General features: G+C 39.7%; 1 protein-coding gene across 5 annotated transcripts in view; it reads left to right on the plus strand.

The window, feature by feature from the left end:
- The window catches only part of ARL15 (ADP ribosylation factor like GTPase 15), a 229,220-nt gene that overhangs the window by 73,633 nt on the left and 131,231 nt on the right, over positions 1-24,356 (plus strand). For all 5 annotated transcript variants that reach the window (XM_030004113.2, XM_030004118.2, XM_041120873.1 and 2 more), the window contains 3 exons: positions 5,925-6,069; positions 8,726-8,785; positions 24,013-24,221. In XM_030004113.2, the coding sequence (XP_029859973.1) occupies positions 5,925-6,069; positions 8,726-8,785; positions 24,013-24,221 (414 nt within the window). The remainder of the gene's footprint in view (positions 1-5,924; positions 6,070-8,725; positions 8,786-24,012; positions 24,222-24,356) is intronic.

A 24,356-nucleotide genomic window follows, 5' to 3' on the forward strand; every position in this document is an offset into this window, starting at 1 on the left:
AAATATGTTGAAGAATGAGTAGGGCTGTGTCATATGTCTGGTTTTGGTACTTGAGTCTGTGTCTTATGTCTTGTTCAGCTGGTGACCACATAGAGATGTCGAAAGTCATTTGAGGTGTGATTGCTCCTTTTGAGACTCCAGAAGTGTGGCTCCTCTGAAATACCAAGAAGTTTTTGACAAGTTGGTGGATAATTTCAACCAATGAATCCAAATGTATTTCTCAGTGGTCTGAAGGGAGAATTTGAGATTCCTGCTCTAAACAATACGTTGCTATTTTTAGTGTCCTGTAACATTTCTATAACGTAGAACATCAGCAGGACTGTTTGCTCTGTAAAACTGCCTCACTTCATTAAAAATTTTTTTCTCTGTCCCATTTTATATTATCCTGTCTTTAATGCCATATTTGTCTGTCTTCCTGCAGCGTAGGCTGGTATAAAATTGAAGACAGTTAGGTGCATGTAGAGGAGGAGTACTCTTGGGTTCAACCAGTGGGCTGACCACGCGCTTGGGAAGATTAGCCAGGTTAAAGAGGATTGCTCTGTCCAGTTGGGGGAGTGTTGCTGTAGGTTAGCAGGCCTTGAGCTGGGGTCCCTCTACTGGAGTTTGGATCGTTCGTCTGTATTGGAGTGGAGGAGCTTGAGTATAGTGGTCACTGTTTAATGAGGTTGTGGGCTGTTTGACTGGTCATGATTTTAGTATTTTCATCTGTGCTGAACATTACTTCAGGATGGCAGTGGCTATGTGCCTATTCATTCATCTCTGTTGGTAGCCACAAAATGAACAGCAATCTGATAGGTTTTGTCCTCATTACTGTTGTCACATAGATGAAGATGAACCTTACCAATCTGATGTTTTGAAAACATGAAAGCAGTGTCACTGGTTGCATGTCTTAAAATTGGTAGTTTGTTTGCTCTTCCTCCCCTTTTTTTGTAGTGGTAAAACCACCTGTGCAGCAGTATAGAAACTTAAGAGTCTGCAGCTTTAGCTCACACAAATGTATAGATTCTGTTGTACTAATTTGACATTAAGGTATTCATACAGTTAACATTTAGTTTATTTAAATATCCCTTTTTTGCCCTCTCCTAGCTGTGTGTAATTTCATTCAGGTGCCTTGAGTATTTTATTATCTGCATTCAATTATACCACTGCCGTCCCCAGTTGTTTCCTATCCTTAGCATTATAACTGTCTACCTTCGTTTTTTTCCCCCACCTTTCACATTATCTCTTCCAAGTTTTGAGATTTCTTTGTGCTTGTGTGATCTCAGACAACATCAGAGCTATGGAGCCTGCTGTGTGTAAATTTGACTTTTTTTTTTATAATCTCCTTGAGTTTTCACTAACAGCTTCAGACGATTAGCCAGTCCTCTGGATATAAGTGTGTGCTGGGTACTAGAAGTCTGTTTTTTCAAAGATACCTTAACTGAAAAATAAAATGTAAAGGGAGACAATATACATAAGTGAGAGGGGGAGGGGAGCACAGTTATGGTTGAGCTTTCAGCCTTAATTCTGGATTTCAAGAGCTCTGAATGCTTGGTTTGTTAGCATTAATGTTGCACTAACTTAGGGTATTTTTGCATGAGAGTGTGTGTGTTTAACCAACTAAGCATGAAATCCCTTGCTTCTGTTTGTCCCTATTAAATAGTGGCAACAAAAGAAACAGACAGGAGATGGGTTCAGAACAAAACAGATATAATGGAGTATTTCACCCCCAAAAAGGAGAGTGAAACGAGAAGTACAATGAGTAGGCAAAGACAGACTCCATGGCTGGAGGCAGTGTAATGTGTTGGAGAGAGTAGTAATTCAGGGACGTTTGCTGACCAGAGCTTCAATCTGTGATCTCTGAGCAGCACATATATCAGAAGTGTTTGCCCACCCCTGTTATAGACACAATATTTAATGCTTTTCCTGGAGGAAATCTCCATAGGGCTTTAAAGGGACACTGTCTAGGATTGTCAGCTCAAATACTGATCCACCTAAAACTGGAATCATCTGGTTGGGATGGAAATCCCTAGGCAGGAGTAGGACTGGCTGACTTCCGTTAGCTATCGCAGATGATTATACGTGCACATGCAGCATACATGCACACATACAAGTAACATGAAAGTAACAGTGGTGCTGAATATTGCACAGCTTTCTGCAGACTGTGGCACCTAATTACTCCCAGTTTCCTGTATAAATACATCCTTTTTTTCCAAAACTGGCTAAACGCATATATTTTTTCAAGATACTTTATTGTTTTATGTTCAGTACTTTAAAATCTGCTTCTTCATTTAAAAAAAAAAAAAAAGAAAAATTAATTCCAGACTGTCCCTGCCTGCCTCTTTTTGCCTGCTTCTTCTCCCCATCCAATGCCTATAAAGAGTTTTGAGTGTGATGTTCTCAAAAATCATCAAAACTGACACTTTGACATGTCTCTCCCTTTAAAGTAAGTAAGGTGTTGCCCTGATAGGATGGAAGGGCTCAAAAAAATGTTGTTCCTTTTTTGTTGCTAGCAGTGGGGCAGAAATGCATGACCACACCCCAAATGACATTTCAGTGACTATGCCAGCTAGCTCTGCTTGACCCCCTGTATTCATGGTGGTTAAATGTTTTCTTTCCGTCCTCTCCAACAGTCCCTTCGAGTGGCCTCATTTGGGTTCAGAGTTTGGTTTATAATACCTAAAAGGCAGCCTTTTATGGGACAGTCACTCATAGAGCAGATCAGGTTTGGGAGTCAATGAAAGAGACTTCCAGGTCCATATCTGACAAGTGTTTCAAGAGCACTCAGGCATTAGTTCATGTTGCTCTTATGCTCTTTGGGTTGTTCAAATGGAGTGGAAAGTACACTGGTATTGGAAAGGACTGAGCGCTAATTGTGAATTGAATAACTCTCTCAATGTTTTTGATATATTTGTGTTTTGGATTTCAGGAATGGCTTCTTCAGTTACTAATACACATTTCTTGCAGTTCTGTGCATTTCAGACTGCACTGGAATACATGATGAAATCTTAACTAATGCCGTAGCTCTAGTCCATGCTTTAGAAAATATTTCAGGATGCATTTCCTGTCCATAATCAAAAGCAGAATATAGGATGTAATTTTATTTGCATGGTCAATGACCTCTGAATTTTCTACTCTCCACAGATCTTCTGCAGCTACTAGATGCAGCTGCCAAAGTTGTGACAATAGAGGTTTAGTCTCTATAATGGAATCTTAAATAGCCCTGACTTTGTTAGGGGCCAAGTCACTTTAAGCTGCTGAGAGAACAGGAAGGCAGTGATCAGACTGTTTGTATAGTGATATTTCCAATGGAAGAGATGTTCATTGAGTTCGAGTAAGGAGGATTGCAGAACAAGTTTATAAAATTTAAATATGTTATTACAAATATCCCCTAAAATGTGCTGTAGAATTTCTCATGTCAGCCAGTGGCAAGTGCTATACACAGCAGCTTAAATTTCAGCTGCTTTTTGAAGCAAGAATATTTAAAGTCTGTTTTCATTCCTACCAGACAAAAATATCTACTGAAGGAAATTAGCCTTGCAGAAGGACAAAGTCATGAATATAACTAAGACAGGGGAATCATAAAAAAAAAAAAAAGAGAGAGGTCTGGAGGGAGCAGTTTCCCTGTCTTCTGGGGTTCTGTGTCTGCTGTATCTCAGGAACTTTCATACCTAACTGTGCTTACTGGTGAAGGATGAGTGAATGGGTGGCGTGTCTATGTATGCTGCTTTGGACGTGCAGTTTGACCTGGATTTTTGCTCATATGTTTAATCAACAGCATGTAAAGATTCTGCAGACTAAGTTAGACTTGAGGAATTTGCACTAAAGAAATACTGACCCTCACAAAACCAGCCTGTGGAGCCCCTCTGTCACCCACAGAGCCTCCATATATGTTCTACAAAGAGCAATAACTATCTTTGATGGAACTGCAGGTTATTAAACGTCGTCGGGGCCGCAAGAGTAGTGTCTGGTTGCATAAGAAGTGGCACAGTCTCTGGACAGAGAGAAGCACAGACTTTCATCAGCTCATCTATTCTTTTATGTTTTTCAATATGACATCAAGAAGTTGTCGCAAAGATGCTGTGCTGACAGGGACAAATTGAATCCTTTTTAAAGACTGGCCGCAAAGGGCCTGACACACAGCTTCAGGAGCTCTGGCAAGCTTCGAAGAATTTTATGTGGCCTTCAGCCTGATATCCATTAAGTGGAAACTCTATTTGAAGGAGCTTATGTTGTGCAATGAACTCAGTTGGCCTTTCTCACTTAAGTACCAGAGTAGAATATTTGCTGTGGCTTTGTAGAATCTGTGAGATAAGTATAAACTGATGTCTGAGTAAAGCTAGAAGGCATGTTTACTCTGTTTAGCTATGAACACACATATAAGGGCAAACCTTCTTGAAAAAAATAATTTCTGAGTCAAATTTTAATAGAGGCAAAGCTTTTATTTTCAAAATCTGTTGCCTTTGTTCAGCTGAACTACTACTGTAAATGTTTTTACTCCTAAAATATTTCCTTTCACATTTTTAAAAGGTGTTGAAGGAATTTCATAACCTTTCCTGAACTTACCTTTTACTTCTTTAAACCAATGAAGACTGTTTTCGCAGCATGTATAATAACTTACTATCTATACAGAAAGAATCCAATTCTGCATTCAGTGAGCTGTCTTTTTATAATCATGTTCTCTTTGGATGACTTTCTCACAGAGCCAGGCCCCAGTATTTGCAACAGTGCCTTACTGACGTCTCTTCTGTTTCTCTGCTCCTCCAGTAGCCCTCAGTGAGAGATCCTGGGTAGTCATGAAGACAAACTAGGTCTACACTTTGTAGACAAAGTAGGTTAAGGTTGTAAAGACTGGATTTCTTTACCCAATGTGGTGATTGGCTTGTGGTTAAGGTGGAAGAAAAGAGCTGGGGCTATGTAAAGACAGAATGTGTGAGAGAGGAGTGATTGCACAAACATGTTTTCCCTTCCTTGTTACAGCAGATGTATTCCTCTGATATGAAGGTGGCAGATACTGGGGAAAGAGGTATTTGTATGTATTGGGGTGGTGGAGGTCTGTCTTGGACATTAGCAGGTACTTATACCCCATACCTTAAATGTAAACTTCCTAGCTTTCCCAGAATGATACGGTTTTAGATTTTTACATAAAACTTCTCCATATTACATATAAAGAAAGGTCTGATGAGTCTTTCTAAGGGCTTAAAGTACCCTGTGGGTGAGCTTGGCCTACTTTGGCAATACTGTTTGAGACGTGAGCAGAACTCTAAAGTAGGCTTTGTGGAAGAGATTTATTTTCTTTATATTGTGATTAGTTTATACTTCACCAGGGAAAGTGAGAGATCTGCGTATTTTTGACTAGAGCTATATCCAGCAAAATTTATTTATTTACAAGCTGTACTCCTTCACAGCTGATATTGTAAGGTAAAACCCATGACAAAGCAAGCCCAGGAAGGACATCAATGGAGCAAAGTTCTCCGATTCTTCCCTGTGACAACAGGTAGAGCCTGGCCAGCAGCTGCTCAGGAGCTGCTCTGATGTTTACACCAGGTATTGCATGAAATTAGTACAGGAAGAATGAAATCATGCATACCCAACTGCAGAGTTGAGTAGGGCACGTGCTTATTTCTCTGTATGTGCACTGTTTATGCTGTTCAGGAAATGGATGTCACTTTCCTCAGTCCAGCTCTACAAGGCTTAGGTGAGAAATTAACAGGTATTTTTATGTTTTCTTATAAAGTTTTTCTAGATTTTAGTTGAGGTAGTCTCAGTCTATTAATTGTTGATTTTGTCAAAATAGTAAGTTGAAATAATAATTTGCTTCCCTCCAATGGCTTTAAATTTATAAACTTGATTTTTAGAACCTTGTTGAATAAACATTTGCAAAAAAAGTAACTTCTTCCTTTTGTGTTTTTTTCTGTTTTGTTTGTTTTTCCCTACCCTGGCAGTGTTTCAGAGCACTTTGCTGCAAGGGACCGCCACCACCACGACCTGAATATGACTTGGTTTGCATAGGCCTCACTGGTTCTGGCAAGACAAGTCTTCTGTCACAGCTTTGCAGTGAAAGCCCGGAGAATATAGTGTCTACCACAGGTAGGATGTTGCCTTTATTCCATGGTGTGCTGTAACGTTGCCCAAACTTCTGAAACTTATAGCAAAGGGTGGTAGAGAACTTCAGCTTAGTTATCTTGCTTTGGAAAGTGCCTAATGGATTGCTTTGAAGCTAGCACTACTTACTCTTCCAGTGTTTGGTCGTACATTGGGGAATATCCATGAATACATAAAATTTTGAATGTGTTGAAAGTCAAAACATAAATTGTGGTGTAATGAAGTAAAACCATTGGAAACATACAGTAGTAGTGTAGTGTAGACACACATTAAAAGGTTTCTTTATTCTCTTTTTACTTTTGGTTTTTGAGCAGTCTTGTTTTATGAACAGAAAAGAGGAGAATGTGCTATAAAATAGAATGGGACAGTAATGCTCTGAAACTTAAGTTGGTGTATATTTCTTCTTGTAGCTTGTTTATGTAGTAAAGGCAGGTTGCGACCAGAGAATCAATTTACAAAAAGTTTCAGTGGCATTGAGAAGATACGTAGAAACAGACACAAAAACCACAGCTAAAAGGTATCTTAAGTCAAAAAAATTTGAATATACATGCTGATGCAGATGAACCAGAATGCCTAATACTGAAAAGGGTATTTTAATTAAAAAAAAAACCAAAGCAAACAAAAAACCTCCCAAAACAAAAAAACAAAACAGCACCAGAAAAACCAGAAACAAGCATGTGGATTAAGAAAAAGGAATACCTAGCTGCAAAGTTCAGAAAGAGGACAGATTAGGTCATTGAGATGCAAGAAATCTGGTTCTGTGGCCACGGTGATTTACTAAGGTTGATTTGCTGAGGGAACAGATAGTGAGTGTTCTGCGAGTAATTTGTGTTTATAGTTACATGGCTTTATATTGTAGCTGTGCTTGGGCTTGAATTTTATGATTGTCCCTTAGCAACCCTAAGTGGTTTTCACTGTATCTTTGTTTAAATTACAAGAACATAAGATTATTTAATACAACTGTAAGTAAACAAATTAAAACAGGTACAAGAAAATACTGGTTTTTTCCTGCGATGAATAATTAACCCATTGCCTTCACAGTGGTGTTATTGTGAATGTTAAAGAGATCTGACACTTCATTGTGTGGAGAAGGTGTCAATGCCTTACTCAAAAAGTTAGAGGGAAATTGTAGAATAATTCAGCCTTCTCCCCCCGCCCCGAGCTTTATCTTTAGAGTTACCTGGAATTAGTGCAAATTGTACTTTAACAATTTAGACCCTGAAAGAAATACTAACAGCAATACAGCAATATAAATAGCAGTATAGATCTAGCAAAGGAAAGAATGAAAACATGATTAATTTTAAAATTAAATTTCTTACATGTTTCTAGATAGGTGCAACAAAATACCATTATTTAGTTAGGCAACTTGAGGAATGGAGAAACTGGGCAGCATCCTAACCAAAATGATGCATATCTAGGCCACTCAGCTTATAATAAATCTACCCATATGTACCATATCTCTGCTGTATGAGAAAATGTTGTTGAGAATCTAAGAATGAAATGTGACAAATTCTCCACTCAGTTTTCAAACTATAACCTGTGTTTTTGCTTTTCTTATCAACACCACTCAGGTCCCTTTCAGATTTTCCTCCTTTCTAGGAAGAGTTTAGGATTTATGTATTTTAAGACAACAACAAAAATATTTCATAATTCTACCCTTCAGATTTTCTTGCACTTTCCTCTGCTGCATCTAGTACTGACCATGGTTGGAGTACTGGAATATCATACTGGTCTGATCTGGGAGAAAAAATATCTTGTTTCTGTTAAACAATAGCTAATAAACTCAGAGCGAAACACATTTTTTTCAAAACTTATTTACTCAATTCACAGGTATGTAGTCATGTTGAAACTACTTGTGCTAGATGGAAATAAATTTAATGCCTATCTGGATGTTTTATGCTGAAAAAGCAGACATAATTTTTCTATATAAAGTATTATATACATTTGTATGTATGTATGCACTAAAAATTGATGGATTGCTGGGACCCTTTCACGTTCCCTTTCTCTTGGCTGTCTGAATTTTCAGTTAAGGGAAGGGAAAACACACCTGTAAAAAAGTTTTTTAGTTTTAAGCATGTAACAGGCTAATAGAGGATTCATAAATGCTTCTAGTGTGCTTCTAACCATTTTAATACATACCACTTAGGTCTGTAAAAGGATCTTTCTGTTAATAACATTTATATACAGGATTAATACTCTAGGTGTAACCAAGACCTGTGAAGTTTAAATGGAAGAAAAGTGATGTGGAATACAACATGCAATTCAAATCTCCTAAGAATTGCAGAAGGATTGCTTCATATTATTAGTAGGCTGAAAACTGCATTAAAAGATGGTTTTGTAAAGGTGTATTCAGTACTAACTCCTTACCAAATGGTAGATAGCCTGGATGGAATTTTTGTGCTGAATTTTATGTGTGCCAGCTGTTTAATAGTATCACTGCAAATTTCATTGCTCATACTGATTTATTCTGCCTCCCGCCCCGCCCCCCCCCCCCCCAACTGATATTTTTAAACGTCATATTGAAACAGAATTTCACATGCAAAATCCTGGTTCTTGATGAAAAAGTAGTCTTTTCTGAATGTATGCAATTGATTTCAAATGGCGTCTTTAACTTACTAATAGTCTGTATTTCTGTTCTTAGGTTTTAGTATAAAAGCTGTGCCATTCCAGAATGCCATCTTGAACATAAAAGAACTTGGAGGTATAGCATTTATTTATTTGATTATAAAAACATGCAGTGTCTCGATCTCATCATACCAAACTGTTAGGTTTTTTTAAATTTAAAAATGATAAATCAGTGTGGCTGGAATTTAAAACCTGTGTTTCACCACAGCCAATAAAGTTGAGAAAAATTGTACAGGTGCTGACTACAAAGAACAAAAAGTAAAAAGCAGGAGGAGCGGAAGGCATGTAAGTGTGGTGTATCTCCTTAATATAGTTTCTTGGATTGCAGTGGTTAAGTTACGCAGAAATACACACTGGACTGTAACTGTACTACGGCTCACGTGGCAGCTCAAGGAAGTGCATTCCCTGTGTTTATTGTACGTATAAGCTTTTACTTAGAAGCACTGGCTCAGATAACTGAACATATGGCAAAACCAATATACTTGCTGTACCACCAAAAGTGTTGCAAAGGCAGCCAACTTCCAATGAGTTACATTCTTTGAGATTTATTTTCTTGTAGGATTTATTGGGTTTTGAAGGGATAGTTGTTACGTAGTTGTGGTTTTTTTAATTGTCTGTATACAGGTAAGCTATTTGGCTGCCCAGTTCTGACCCTGAGTCTTAAGTGATCAAGAGGTAGCTCTGTTAAAAGGAAGAAAACGCTCTCCTAATGAGAGTTCTTGTGGAGTCTAATTTCATATAAGGTTTTTCTAATTAAAAAACCACATAGATCTTCTTTATATTCTAGAATTTCTGTAGGTCTTCTTTATTATCTATGTAAATATAGTAGAAGGAAGCTTGATCTTCATTAGCTTTTCAGCAAGGTTGAAACCTCTGTTAAATGCTCTGAGGTAGAAGTTACCTTGGTTCTTGAAGGAAGTTTCATGAGATCAAATCAAGTTTCATGATGGCTGTCTTATCTGAAACTTTGAAGAAGGCTTTAAAATAAGCACGTATTAAAAAGATAGTACTTCCTCTTTACTACCATTGCTCCATGGATTTAAACATCCATGTTTTTGTTTGAGCCTGTATCCTGTAAAAGGAGCAGAAGTTTTCTTTGATAAAGGGACCACTCCACAGGGATAGTGTTGCTTCTGCTTGAATGTGTTATCTGCATAATGTGCATTTAAGTCACTTTTTGAATTTTTTTTTAAATTGGGTGAATCATTTGAAGCCCAGTTTATACATTTGGCTGCCTAATCTCTATGAAATATATAATTTGTATAGGTAAATGCAGTTTTTGCACCAAGAATTGAATCTGAGTATTCTATAGCAGATCCTGGTTAAAGTCTCTTCCTTAGCCTTTTCTGATCATACAACTTATATTTTATGCAGGTATGTGTGTTATGAGAAACCTTATCTCAGTGGAGTGCTTTGTCTCATGACAAGATGTCCTGAAGTAATCCAGAATATTTGATTTGTTTTTTTCATCAATTTATCTCCTCCCAAAGACAGAATGATTGTCAGAATTTTTTTTACTCCACCTTTTTATTTCTTTTCCCTTTAACTATGGGTGTTTACATGTCTGTACTTAGAAATGGTGTCATCTGTTTTTTCTGTGAGACACTGGAGAAGAATGCTAATTCTGATAGCTTTTCTTTGCCTAGGTGAGGGACCTGAGGCAAGCTTCCAAAAATTTGTTTTTCTTCCAAAAGCTGGTGGTCAGCATTCAGTCTTCTAGTTGAGAGATGTGTTCCTATTTGATGAAGGTAAAGCCTGAGCTTTCTGGAGTATGCATGGTTTCTCTCTTGCTGCTGTATGAAAGTAAAGAGAAGCATCTTACATATTTAATCACTGCTAAATTGTATTCTGGAATTTCTGCTTCTGATGTTGAAGCCTACATTTTTGTTCTTATTCCTGGTTTTTGCCTTCAAAAGTAAGTTGTTACGGTCTTGTTATCTTAAGTTCTGTTTACTGTATTACGGAGGTCTTGTCCAGATGTTCAATCTTGGAAACTTGGAGGAAGGTAGAAAGGCACATGTTTTTAACAACCACTGTCTGTTGCATGTTATTCAAAGGGTGAAGTTCCATATAGTTCTAATTTTTGGTACTCTGTTTTAAAATTGTCTTTTAGGTTTAGGTAACTGAAAGCTTCATATGTCTTTGTACAGCAATGTATTAACAGCTGATATTTAAAAAGCTTACAGCAGAAGTCATACTGTTTAAGGTTCTTATATTCAGCAGCCAAGCAGTTATGTGAAACAGATGCTGACTGCATAGTATACTTTTTGTTTGGTTGAAGCAGTATTCTTTCTCAAGGTCAAAGATGGTGCTAGTTTTTACTGTACTGGTTGCCTTCTGGAGCTGCTAATGAAGCCAAGTTTTACTTCTTCATTTCTGTGGGGATTGTAATTTTTCAGGCGAAGTGCATAGAAAACAGTCTCTCTTCTTTTCTCTCTTCCTGGTCTGATTATCTCTTCATCAGCCTTTAGGATTAGGGACATGGAGCAAAGTTTGCTGTGCAATTTTTGCAGAAGTTTTTCTTTTGAAGTACATGATACTAGAATTATTAAAAAAAAAAAAAAAAATCCTGTGTCTGATTTTTTTTTTTCAATTGTGTTTGTTTCCTAAGCCAGGCTGCCTTCATACCAGAAAATAAGGTTTTTCTCCAATTTCATAAATGTTAAATGTTTTGTTTAAAAACATTGAATTTGATCCCAAATAAGAATATATATAGCTTTCAAGTCAAATATAGGCCTGCTTGAATGACTTGAAAAGGAGGTCTTGTTTTATTTACTGACCAAGTTCAACTGCCTTTTCTCTTAAGTTTCTATTTTGCTATACCAATAAGCCCTTCCTTCTCTGTGAGAAGTTAAAAAAAATTACCCTTTCCTTTCAAAAAATCTAGTCCATAAAATAATGCTGCTGTTTCACATGGGCACCAGTGATACAGCCAGGAGCAGTCTGAGGAGTATCAAGAAGGATTACAGAGCCCTGGGAGTGGTGGTAAGGGACTCTGGAGCACAGGTAGTTTTTTCATCAATCCACCTGGTCAAAGGCAAGGGGTTTGAAAGGGCCAGTCAAATCTGGCGAATCAACAAATGGTTGCAGAACTGGTGTCACAGCCAGAGGTTTGGCTGCTTAGACCATGGAACTTGCTTTGAGAAACCTGGTCCACTGGGGGCTGATGGGGTCCCTCTGTCAGAGAAGGGGAAGAGCATCTTTGGTCATAGGCTTGCCAAGCTGGTGAAGAGGGCTTTAAACTAAAGTTGCTGGGGGAGGGGAACCTCAATCCATCCCACTCCTACCAGTTTGATTCCAGTGCCAGCAATAGATGCCCAGAGCCTGGAGAGGGTTCACAGGTCAGCAGGAGAGCACCTGAAGAGCAGCACAAAGGAATTCCAGCCAGAAAGTCAGCTTCATCAGGGTGCCCAACTTAAACACCTCTATGCAAATGCATGTAGAATGGGGAATAAACAAGAGGAGTTAGAGACGTGCACACCCCTGCAGGGCTACGATCTTATTGGTAGGACAGAGACATGGTGGGATGGCTCCTATGACTGGAGTGTTGGAATGGAAGGATACAGATCCTTTAGGAAGAACAGGCAGGGGAGACGTGGAGGGGGTGTTGTCCTCTATGTCAATGATCAGCTGGAGTGCATGGAGCTCCGCCTGGGGATGGGTGAGGATCTGACCGAGAGCTTATGGGTCAGGATTAAAGGGAGGGCGGGGACAGGTGACATTATAGTGGGGGTCTGCTACAGGCCACCTGACCAGGAAGACTGAGTGGGTGAGGCCCCCTGTAGACAGGTAGGAGCAGCAGCATGTTCACAAGCCCTGGCCCTCATGAGGGACTTCAACCACCGCGATATCTGTTGGAGGGACAACACAGCAGGGCATAAGCAACCCAGGAGGTTACTGGAATGCATTGATGACAACTTCCTTCTCCAAGTGTTAGAGTAGCCAATGAGGAGAGGTGCTGTGGTGGACCTTGTTCTCACCAACAAGGAGGGGCTGGTGGGGAATGTGAAGCTCAAGTGCAGCCTTGGCTGCAGTGACCATGAAATCGTGGAGTTCAAGATCCTTAGGGCAGCGAGGAGGGCACACAGCAAGCTTGCTACCCTGGACTTGAGGAAAGCAGACTTTGGCCTCTTCAGGGATTTGCTTGGTAGAGTACCATGGGATAAAGTCCTGGAGGGAAGTGGGCCCAAGAAAGCTGGTTAATATTCAAGGGTCACCTCCACCGAGCTCAACAAAGAGGAAGTCAGGCAAAAATGCCAGGAGGCCTGCATGGATGAACAAGGAGTTCCTGGACAAACTCAAACACAAAAAGGAAGCCTACAGAGGGTGGAAGCAAGGGCAGGTAGCCTGGGAAGAATACAGAGAAATTGTCTGAGCAGCCAGGCATCAGGTTAGGAATGCTGAAGCCCCGATAGAATTAAACCTGGCCAGGGATGTCAAGGTCAACAAGAAAAGCTTCTATAGGTACGTTGGTGATAAAAGGAAGGCTAGGGAACATGTGGGCCCTTTCTGGAAGGAAATGGGAGACCTTGTTACCTGGGACATGGAGAAGGCTGAGGTACTCAGTGACTTTTTTGCCTCAGTCTTCACCAGCAAGCGCTCCAGCCACACCGCCCAAGTCACAGAAGGCGAAGGCAGGGACTGGGAGAATGAAGAACTGCCCACCATTGGAGATCGGGTTCGAGACATCTAAGGAACTTGAAGGTGCACAAGTCCATGGGACCTGATGAGATGCATCTGCAGGTCCTGAGGGAACTGGCGGATGAAGTGGCTAAGCCACTGTCGCAGAAACACTAGACAGACAGCAATATATTTTGAAAGTGAATTTTCTTTAATGGTATCAAAATGTAATGGTCAAATTGAACAGGAATGTTATATTGTATTGAGATATAACAGCCAGACTGGATGGTAGTATTAGGTTGTAAACACTGCGACAAACACAACTTATTTACAGGTTCAGGATGTCAGTTGGGAGCTATATATATATATATAACCAAATCTGAGCTTAGAATGATGACTCAAAATGCGCATATCTCTCACCAGAAAGGTGACGCACTCAATCCTGGGGAGTTTCCGTAGATGGTGTCCCAATCTAAGGGGAGAGTCTCTGACTGCAGATGCACTGCTCTGAGGAAGACTGGCTCAAATGGGTCTTCCAGGGGGCTCCATTTATACTCTAAGTCAAATCTGATCTTTGGTCATATATTGTTAGAGGTCTGGAAACGTCCCTCGACCAAGGTGTTTCATTGGCTGAGGGCCTTGTCTGTTGACTGAAGGGCCTTGCCTTTCCTATCCCTCGACTGAGGTGTGTACGTGATGGTCGTCACTGGTGGAGGTGTGTATGTGACCACAGTCTCCATGAGGGCTGGGCAGCTCGACCCCCAAACTGTGGCTTCTCGTTTTAACTCTTTCTTTTCAGTGGTCAAGAAGTTTCGGTCTTTATCGGGTCGGGTGCACCTGCTGCAGCCACTATACATCATATTTAAGAAGTTGTGGCAATCTGGGGAAGTTCCCACTGACTGGAAAAGGGAAAACATAACTCACATTTTTACAAAGGGAAAAAAGGAAGACCCGGGGAACTACAGGCCAGTCATTCTCACCTCTGTGCCTGGCAAGGTCATGGAGCAGATCCTCCTAGAAACTATGCTAGGGCACATGGGAAATAAGGAGGTGATTGGTGACAGCCAAGATAGCTTCACTCAGGGCAAATCGTGCCTGACAAATTTGGTGGCCTTCTGTGACAGGCCTTCTACCTACAGTGTTGGTGGATAAGGGAAGAGCGACTGACATCATCTGTGTGGACTTGTGCAAAGCTTTTGGCAAAGTCCCACATGATATCCTTGTCTCTAAATTGGAGAGACATGGATTTGATGGATGGACCAGTTGGTGGATAAGGAATTGACTGGATGGTTGCATTCAAAGAGTTGCGGTCAACAGCTCTATGTCTGAGTAGAGACCAGTGATGAGTGGCATTCCTCAGGGATCAGTATTGGGGCCAACACTGTTTAACATCTTTCTTGGTGACATGGACAGTGGGATTGAGTGCACCCTCAGCAAGTTTGCCAATGACACCAAGCTGTGTGGTGTGGTCGACACGCTGGAGGGAAGGGGTGCCATCCAGAGGGACCTTGACAGGCTTGAGAGATGGGCCCATGCAAACCTCATGAAGTTCAACAAGGCCAAGTGCAAGGTCCTGCACATGGGTCAGGGCAACCCCAAACACAAATACAGGCTGGACAGTGAAGGGATCGAGAGCAGCCCTGCGGAGAAGGACTTGGGGGTGTTGGTTGATGAGAAGCTCAACATGACCCAACAATGTGCGCTCTGCATTCTGGGCTGCATCAAAAGAAGTGTAACCAGCAGGTCAAGGGAGGTGATTCTCCCCCTCTACTCTGCTCTCATGAGACCCCACCTGCAGTACTGCATTCAGTTCTGGGGCCCCCAACATAAGGAGGATGTGGACCTGTTGGAGTGAGTCCAGAGGAGGGCCACAAAGACGATCAGAGGGCTGAAGCACCTCTGCTGTGAAGACAGGCTGAGAGAGTTGGGGTTGTTCAGCCTGGAGAAGAGAGGGCTCCAGGGAGACCTTGTCGTGGCCTTCCAGTACTTAATGGGAGCCTACAAGAAAGCCAGACAGGGCTTTTTATAAAGGCATGTAGTGATAGGACAAAGGGTAATGGCTTTAAACCAAAAGAGGGTAGATTTAGATCAGATGTAAGGAAGAAGTTCTTGGCTGTGAGGGTGGTGAGGCACTGGAACAGGTTGCCCAGAGAAGTTGTGGATGCCTCCTCCCTGGAAGTGTTCAAGGCCAGGTTGGATGGGGCTTTGAGCAACCTGGTCTAGTGGAAGGTGTCCCTGCCCCTCCCCATGGCAGTGGGGTTGGAACTAGGTGATCTTTAAGGTCCCTTCCAACCCAAACCATTCTATGATTCTATGAATGTGTGTGATTTAGATTACTATGAAGATGTGCTGTGCCCTAGTCCACATTCTCTCAGTATGTACTTTTACCAGGATAACTCAGCTAAGTAGTGGTATAGAAAGAAATTACAGATTTGATGATTTCTTGTTATGGTGCAGCGGTCTGTGGTGGGAACTAAGGATGAAATTGTGTACAATGAACATGGAGGAGAGTGGGGAAAGACTGGAAAAATAAGGCAGATGGTAACAGTTCTTCAGAAAGTTCTAAGTGTTTTGCTGAACAAAGTTTTGGGTGCTGAATGCTGAGGTTTATTCTCAAGACAGATACTGAAGGTGCAAAGGAAATAGGAAGGTTTTTCTTTGGTTCTAACAAATTCCAGCCTGGAGACACAGTGCCTGAAACCACCATTTATTCAGTCATTTGCTGTTGTAATGCTGTTAGAACAGAATCTGAAGTCATGGTGTCTGTTGTGAGGTGGGTACTTATTCAGGCCTAAATCAAGATTTTAGGTCCATTCTGGAGGTCTGTTACAGGGTTTTTTTAACAATAATTCTGTTTTATAATTTAGTTTGCTATCTTTTAAATGCAGGCTTAGAAACTACTGGTGAGATGCCAAATACTGAGCCTGGTCAAATTTAAAAAGAATGATTCTGGGTGTGAACAGCTCTTTTTCTTCTTACCAAGTTTAAAAATACTAACAACGTGTTATGGGATTTAGTAACATTCTCTGTTTTATGTACTAAAATTTATTATCATATGTTTGTGTTACATTTTTGTAATCCACCCAAAGGCCTTCTTCACAAGCACAGAGATTCAACATGTTGTATAGTCATCTTTGAAACTTCATTTAAGACAAAATGTGTTAAATGCTTAGCAAGAGCGGAGTGGTTAATATCCGGGATGCTTGAGGCTCCAGTTGGTTGAGCATGCCCAGGAAAAGAGAGATAGCTGTCCTCACCACTGCTATTCCTTCTTAAGCTTCATGACCAAAGTCATAAATTCACATTCTTAGGCCAGCTATATTAATTTTCTAGGTGAGAGCTTGAGAACAAATAACTTTAAATACGATTGGTTAAACAAAGCATGCATATTTTGCCTTACTTTGGAAGTTTTTCCTTCTCCTGTGCTCTGTGAAGGTAGAGGGGTGTACTGAACACCCTTCTAGCAATGTAGCCTGGAAGAGCAGCTAAAATTTAATCTAGTTAGTCATCAGAAAACTGACCCCACAGGTAAATGCCAGCCTGAGTCATCTTCATAGGGACAAACTAACACAAAGCAATAAAATCTCTGTACTGTATTTGACTAAAAGGCAGCTGACATCTCTACAAAATCTGGTTGTGGAGTACATGCAATGCCATCTGTGACATAGCTGCATCTAACAGTTCACAGAACATCTTAGCAGATGAAATTTTTAGATGACCCTGATGAGCTGTCCAAGCTGTGAGTCGCACAGAGACATTCAGCTTCCCAAAGCATTAAAGTTAGATCTGTTTGCTATCAATCATACTCAGCTTGCTGTTCAAATGGTGCCTAAGCCCAGGCTCTGTCACATAGTTTCCTCATTTCATAGATAAGAGAGATCATTTACACCTGCTTATGGATCTCATTAACATGAGTCCTGAGGAACCTCCAATAAGGAATCAGCATAGCGATCTTTCCACTGTTCTTTGGAAATACTGTTCTTTCTCTACAATTAGATTTTTATGGTGTGAATAGACAACCCACTGCCTATCTTACTCAAAATAAGTAGGAGCCATGCAAGCAATGCCTATCAAAGCTGTGTACAATATGATATTATAAGGAAAACACAAAATTTTCTAGTGGAAATTTTTTGTGGGGTGGGGCCCTCGTTATTTTTGTTGATGGGATGTTTTGTGGAGAGAAAAGTAGAACCTGTGGTTTGCTAGAAAGTCTCTTGTCTCCTGTTGGACTTGCAACTCCATTTTCTTCAGGCTGAATCAAAGGTCAGACTGTAGCAGCCTAGTTTAGCATCAGAAATGATACCTACATTTTATGAACTCCCCCCCAAACAAAAAAAAAGTTTTTATTTTTGATTCTAGACAGAAAAGGCCTTGATCCTTGCAAAGGCTAAAATGGATTCAAACTTTTGTGAACCAGTCAGCAGAAGGGCTAAACAGACAGAAATACATAGGTGTGGTAGACTTGCTGCTTTCTTTATATGCCTACTAGTCTTAAGTGCCATAGAGTAAGATGCATTTTGAGCTTTATTTGAGGTTAACTGCACTGTTACCAAAGGGGTGACTGCAGCTCGGAGGAGGGTAGGTATGAGCCTTGCTGGGTGCTGGCCGCAGTTATCTGCCTGGGGAGTTGTGCCACTGGTTCTGAGATCCTGGCTGTTACTGAGTCCTCCAGCAGAGGCAGAAGAAGGGCAGAGATGGGGTAATGGGTAGACAGGGAACTGGCAGATGATTTTCTTGTTGCCAACCTTTCTTTGCTGGCCCTTGAGGACTTACTGTGTGTTTGTGCCTTTAAAAAATTAAAAAAAAAGAAAAAAGCAGGGGTGATTTTGAGAATGGCTGTCATACATGAAGTCCAGTTTAGCATGGTGTGCCACCTGCTGCAGACTCTTTGAGAAATGTTAGAGCACATTGCAGGGCACATATTTCCTTATCTTCCTTTTGAAATGATCTGTAAGATTTTTTTTAAATGAACTTTTAAAATGGCCTGTCTGTTCCTGATGAGAACAGGAGATTTTTGTTTCAAATCGCGTGTTTTACTTTAAGATGGCAGTAAGATACACACACCTAAGTAGATCAAACTGACTTTCTGCAGGCAAGTGTAAATATGGTGTTTTTAAAATTTCCAAGTGCTTGCAACCTAAATATTTTTGTAACAGTTTCATATATCAGAGTAGGTGGAGATTCAATGTTGGAGACAGCACTCAAGTTAGCTATTAGGGAAAATACTGAAGTCTTGACTTCCAGATTAATCTCACTGGGGAAGCCTGGAAAGCAGACAAGAGATGACAGAGATGGTTTCCATAAACTTCAGTTTGATAAGAAAAACAAGAATAAGCGCAATAAACTTATGTGTATTTCTGATTTTTGTATATATTGAATATAAAGGCAGAAGATTTATTCCTCAACATTTTTTGGGTTGTTTTTTTTTTTTCTGTTATGCTGTTTGTTCAAATTGTTGTTGAATTGCTGCAGTGAATATAGCTGATCTAACAATCTCAAAATGTTCTCTTTCAGGAAATAAACCTACCAATTTCCTGCTGCCATGGTTTGTGTATGATTGCAGGAGTGCACTACCTGAAAGGCTAGGGAAAGGAGGCTGTGATCACTTGGTCTTAAACCCTAGGAAGCAAAAGTCCTGGGACTTTTGAGTCTTGAGGAGGGTTTTTGGTTTAGCATCTGTATTGCTGCTTAGCGCTACGCAGTAGCAATACAAAATAGCCATTGAAGGGTGACTGACATTATACCTGTGGGAAACTTCTGTATTTGTGTGTGGATGTGTCTGTCTGTGGACAAATTGCATGTACATACAAAGTGGGTATCTTAGGATTTATAACTTTATTTGTAATAAAAAGGAGCTAACAGGTTGAAAAATAACTAGTGTTCAAAAAGCAACAACAAAAAAATCTATATGCTGTATTTATTCAAAGGGAGTACTGGGAGACCTAAATAGAGGGCATGCTCAAGATAGATAAGGAGCAGCCACATCTCTTAAAAATGTGTTAAGATTTCTAAGATTTTAGCCATTTTCCTGATTACCTAAGAAAACATGTCGGTTTTCCATGTGAGGAAATGATGGGAAGTGAAGTTATAAACCCTATGTAGATTTAGAAATAGTTATTTCAAAATTCTTTTCATAAAGTTTTCTAGGGGCAGGAGGGTAGGGTGTATTTAAAGATTTTGCAAGAACGGACAAGAGATTTCTTTTTCCCTTCTCTTCCTTCTTACTGCCCCACTCACGGGCCAGTCTTTCATGCAAAAAGATTTTGTGGCATGGTTGACATATTTCTTGGCATCTTTTCACCTTTTTGCTAATTAGAAGTTGCCTGTTCAATACATGTAGAGGAATTATCTATGTAATTTTTTAATCAACTATAAAACTTTCAAAATAAGTTGGTGTCTTTATTTCAGGTGAGTGGATGTTATATTTGAAGTGGTAGAAAAACTGGCAGGCTACATTCTTTCATGGCCTAGGTTAACTGGTTTTGGTGGGAAGGAAAAAAAGTTATTCCCTGGATTTGAGACTATAACTTCTCTAGCGCTATGATGTATTTTGAGGTGAACAAGAGCTTTCATGTGCAGGCTAGACTATCTTGAAGCAAGGGCTGCGTGACATTCATTGTGCTCTCAATGGAGACTTGCTGCAAGTTTGACAAGTAACAAATTTGACACCTTGAAATTCCATTCAGTGAATTTTTTCTGTAATGCTATGTTCTGTTCTCCTGAAAGTACTGAAAAGGAGGAAATTGAAGGTAGCCTCAAGCTGCTGTGAATGAAGATGTAAACAGAAGTATTCATAGTTGAAAGGAGGATTTGCAGGTCTTCATTTTGTGTAATATTTACAGGAGTGCATAATTGTGCAGCCTGTTTTAGATGTATATTAAACTGCATGTAACTTTCAAACTCTTGCCCCCAGCTCCGAGGGGCATTTGAGAGGGTACTGTTGGCACTGATGCAAATCATAAACAGTGTTAATGTGGACACACTATACCGTTGGCTCATAATCAGAAAAAAAATATTTCTTTGACATTTAAAAAATTACAAATTAAAACTTTCTAAAATTTTGAACAGTTAGTTGAATAAACTAGCCCTGTAGTAATGCTGAATGATTGGGATTTTTAATTACAGCACCCTGTTGTTTCTCTGTAAGGACAGGTTGGGTTTTTTTTTCCTTTTATAAAGTAATTCAAGCCTATGTTTGACTGAGTACAATCTTTTCTTTTCTAGTAAGTAGTGTGATTGTCTTGTAGTGTGGTCCCCCACCACCCAAATTTGTAAATGGGATGTTTTAGTCACATCACAGGACTCAACCCACTCCTGTGGGTTAATTGCTGAGGGAAACATCCTATGCCTAGGTATGAGTCCTGGCTCTTGCCTGTGTTTGAGGAAAATACTACACTGAATGTTACATTTTAGTGAACCTTTCACATAGCATGTTGCCTAGGTCTAATGTTAATTGTTGTTATGTCTTTCTGATATATTGGAGATTTTTACCTGAGTTACTTCTTTCTTTTTCTTTCTTTCTTTTTTTTTTTTTTTTTTTTTTTTAATTTTAGTTTAGGCATGAAGTGCCTGAAGTAGCAGCCACGTGCCTGCAAAGCTCTTAGAGAAACACATGATATTAGACTGACAAACCTAAATGCTTATCTTGTGTGTTACTATTGTTTGGGTGCCAGTTAAGCTTCTGGTTTTATCTCAGCAGTCTCTGAGAGTCTGAGGGTGTTTAATGGATGCACATTACATTCTGGATTGCCAAAGAACTCAGACTTTGAATTTGCCTGTCTTAGAAACCTTTGGAATAGATGAAAAGATTAATTCATAGGATAGTCTGTGCTAAACTGCACAGACTTTAAAAAACAACTGCTTGCTCTGTAAGACTGAATTTGTCATGCTGTAAGGTGCAATGGCTGGATCACTATTTGCAAGCCAGTGTTTCCTGCCCAGGGTGACCCCACAATGTACTACCTAATGCTCTGAAGAAAGAAGTTGAGAGCAGGTTATGCTCCCTGAATATGAAGAGTTAAGGCAAAAGAATATAAGCTTATTTGTCTTGTAGAAATTGTGATTTCCAGTTGCTGATAGCTTATTGATGCCAAGAATTATTTTTCAAGTGCGTTTGCCAGAAAAATGAGGTAAAATGGCATGCCAAGGTACAGACTTTCTTAGTCTTTTTTCTTGTCTGCTTAGTGCAAATTTTTTTTATTCTTAAACCTCAGGCTGTGATTTCCTCAGAATTGAAGTGTAAGCAAGTTCAGAGCAGGTCATTATTCTAATGGAAGATCCTGAAGGAAATACCAAGTTTTGTTGAACATTATTAGTTGGTTCTTACAGCTACGCCATGGTGACAGGCCAGGGCTGGAGAGAAAAGGCCTGTTGCGCTTTGGTGGTGTTTCTTTTGGACAGTTGATGTAGAGAAACAAAGCTGAGTAGCTAAAGAATCTGAACCAAAAAGACAGTACTGTAAGATCAACAAATCAGTATACTGCTTTTCTGGCTCCACTGTCCCATGCAGGGATTCATGAGCTGCTTTCTTCCATGTGCCTGGATACGAGAGGTCAAATGCTCTGTAGTTCACCACACAATTTTTCTTTAGAAAAAATTTCTGTAGAAATAGTACGGTTACAAAGATAAGTCTTAGGGTCTGGCGGCGACATGTGATTAAAAACTAGCTGGCTGAAGCTTAGCGTAAGAAAGACAGATGTTATGTTGCTAGGAAAAAAAAAAGACCTTCAAAGAACTGATCATGGTGTTGGCCTTTCAGTTAATTCAAAATGATTCTCTACCAGTTTTTAAAGTAATGTGATACTTTAGATGCCTCCGATACTGCTATGTATGTGGCTATGTAAATAGTGTCCCTCTGGCAACTTGCTCTACTTGGTTCTGACATAGACAGCTGTTTGGAAAGACTGGGGCTTCTAACAGATGCTATGAAATTCTTTACGAGTACAATTGGTAGATATTCTGGTGGTAGAGAAACATAGAATTAGCTTTCAATGCAATCCCTCTTCTGTATAAGTATTGTTCATCTTCAGAAGTTGATGATAAAATAAATGAAACACCTGTCCTATTTGTGCATTGTTACTTATGAGTCTGGTTAAATAAATAGAGAAATTAAGCAAGGTCTTGACTAAATCCCATGACCATGTACCTTTAATCAACTCTTTAGATCTCTTGCAGAAAAAAACTGTTCAGGTATGACTTCAGTATTCTTTGTAGGAAAAAGTGTGTGTTCACAGCATTCATTAGCCACCTAAATTGTGCTAGGTGCAAGTATACAGAAACGGAGTGCTTAAGGTTCCAGTGTGGACAGAACAGAGAAGACAGTAACTCCATGGGGCGAGATTTGAATACTCTTGAGTTGGATGCCTAAAGTATATCGTGTAAATTCCTTTTTAGATACTTATTTCTTCACCTTTGTTTAGTCACTGTCTTTTCTATTGCACAATGTATAAATGAATTTAATATTTTAAGTATCATATCAATGTTATAGTAATTATGTTGCATTAAATTCTCAGTTTGTGCCTACATGTTGCTCAGAATTTTTGTGTAGTTTTGTTTCACTAAAAAATGGAGCTCTATTCTTATCAGCACTTGGTATCTGTGTCTACATTAAAGTTCACTTCTCTCTATCTCAAAGTAAGAAAAGTGTCTGTAAAGGATACCTTCAGCACATTTCTGTAAATCACTGTCTTGCAGACATGTCAAGTTTTCTACTTGAGTATTGCTGCTGTTTACTTTTTAGCATTAGTCCCCATGAGTGTAGTGCCAGATTCAGATGTACAAAGAATAGCCCATATCCAAATCATAGTTTAGATAGTTTGACAGCTGTCAAATACAGTGGTTGGTTTTTTTCCTACCTCAGTGTTAAAACGTATGCTGCTCTCCAGGGGAGACAAAAGCTTTCTGTAGATAACCTCATTGCTTGGCTTCTGTTGAGATGGCTGAGTGCTGCTGAACTGTGTCCTAAAAATTACCATGGCACATAAGCCTGTAGAGTCACTCGTGTCTACTGTTGGGCTCTTCCAGAATCCTTAGCGTGGTTGACAGAGCAAAAATAGTTGAAATGAATGCCTTTTCATGTTGTCACCATATCTCCTCATTCACTGTTCAACTCACTGTTGTATCACCATTGTCATCATTAAATTTCTAATTACTTTAATAGGCTTTCCTGACACCTTTTTTCCCCAATTGTGAAGTGTTCGCCTGATCGTTTGGAGATGAACTGAAAGACCTTATCATGCTCAGAAATGAGCAACTGCCATGACAGAAGCTACAGGTTACAGCAAGGAGCTGCAGGGCTAAGTTAAAAAGAATGGGCAAAGGTTTAGGTATTAGTACCAAGATACTTCATTAGAGAAGGTATAGATTAGATTAGATTCCAGTGATTCCATGCACTGGAAGCATGGTAATTCTGCCAGTACTCATTAATGAAGCAGAAACCTTCAGAGATGAAAACTGTATTGAGTCAAATACCTTCCTTATTTAAACAAAGTTAATTTGACTTTCGTACGTGTGTTGGATTTATGGTTGCTTTTTTCCTTTTTATTCTTTCAATGATGATTATTTAGGAGAGAAAATTTAGTCCATTGCTTTGATTGTTCTAAGTAGAAGGGTTATTTTCAGATACAAGTGTTAAATCTGTTTAATTATTCTTGTTTTAATTATTTCTTATTATTGTCTTGAAAGGGGCTGACAATATCAGGAAATACTGGAGTCGTTACTACCAAGGATCCCAAGGGGTAATATTTGTATTAGACAGTGCCTCCTCTGAAGATGATCTAGAAACTGCTAGGAATGAACTGCATTCTGCTCTCCAGCACCCACAGTTATGTACTTTGCCATTTTTAATATTGGCCAATCATCAAGACAAGCCAGCAGCTCGCTCCGTACAAGAGGTATGTTAATGTGGCAGCATCTTGCCTGTTTGTATTTACTATTTGCACACCACTGACCCAGTATTACTTATTACCCTGACATCCTAGTTAAGGACTGGCCTCAATTACTCTTCACTCTAAGTAGGTAGACCAAGA

This window comes from Aquila chrysaetos, chromosome Z, assembly GCF_900496995.4.
Source record: "Aquila chrysaetos chrysaetos chromosome Z, bAquChr1.4, whole genome shotgun sequence".
NCBI classification, from domain to species: Eukaryota; Metazoa; Chordata; class Aves; order Accipitriformes; family Accipitridae; genus Aquila; species Aquila chrysaetos.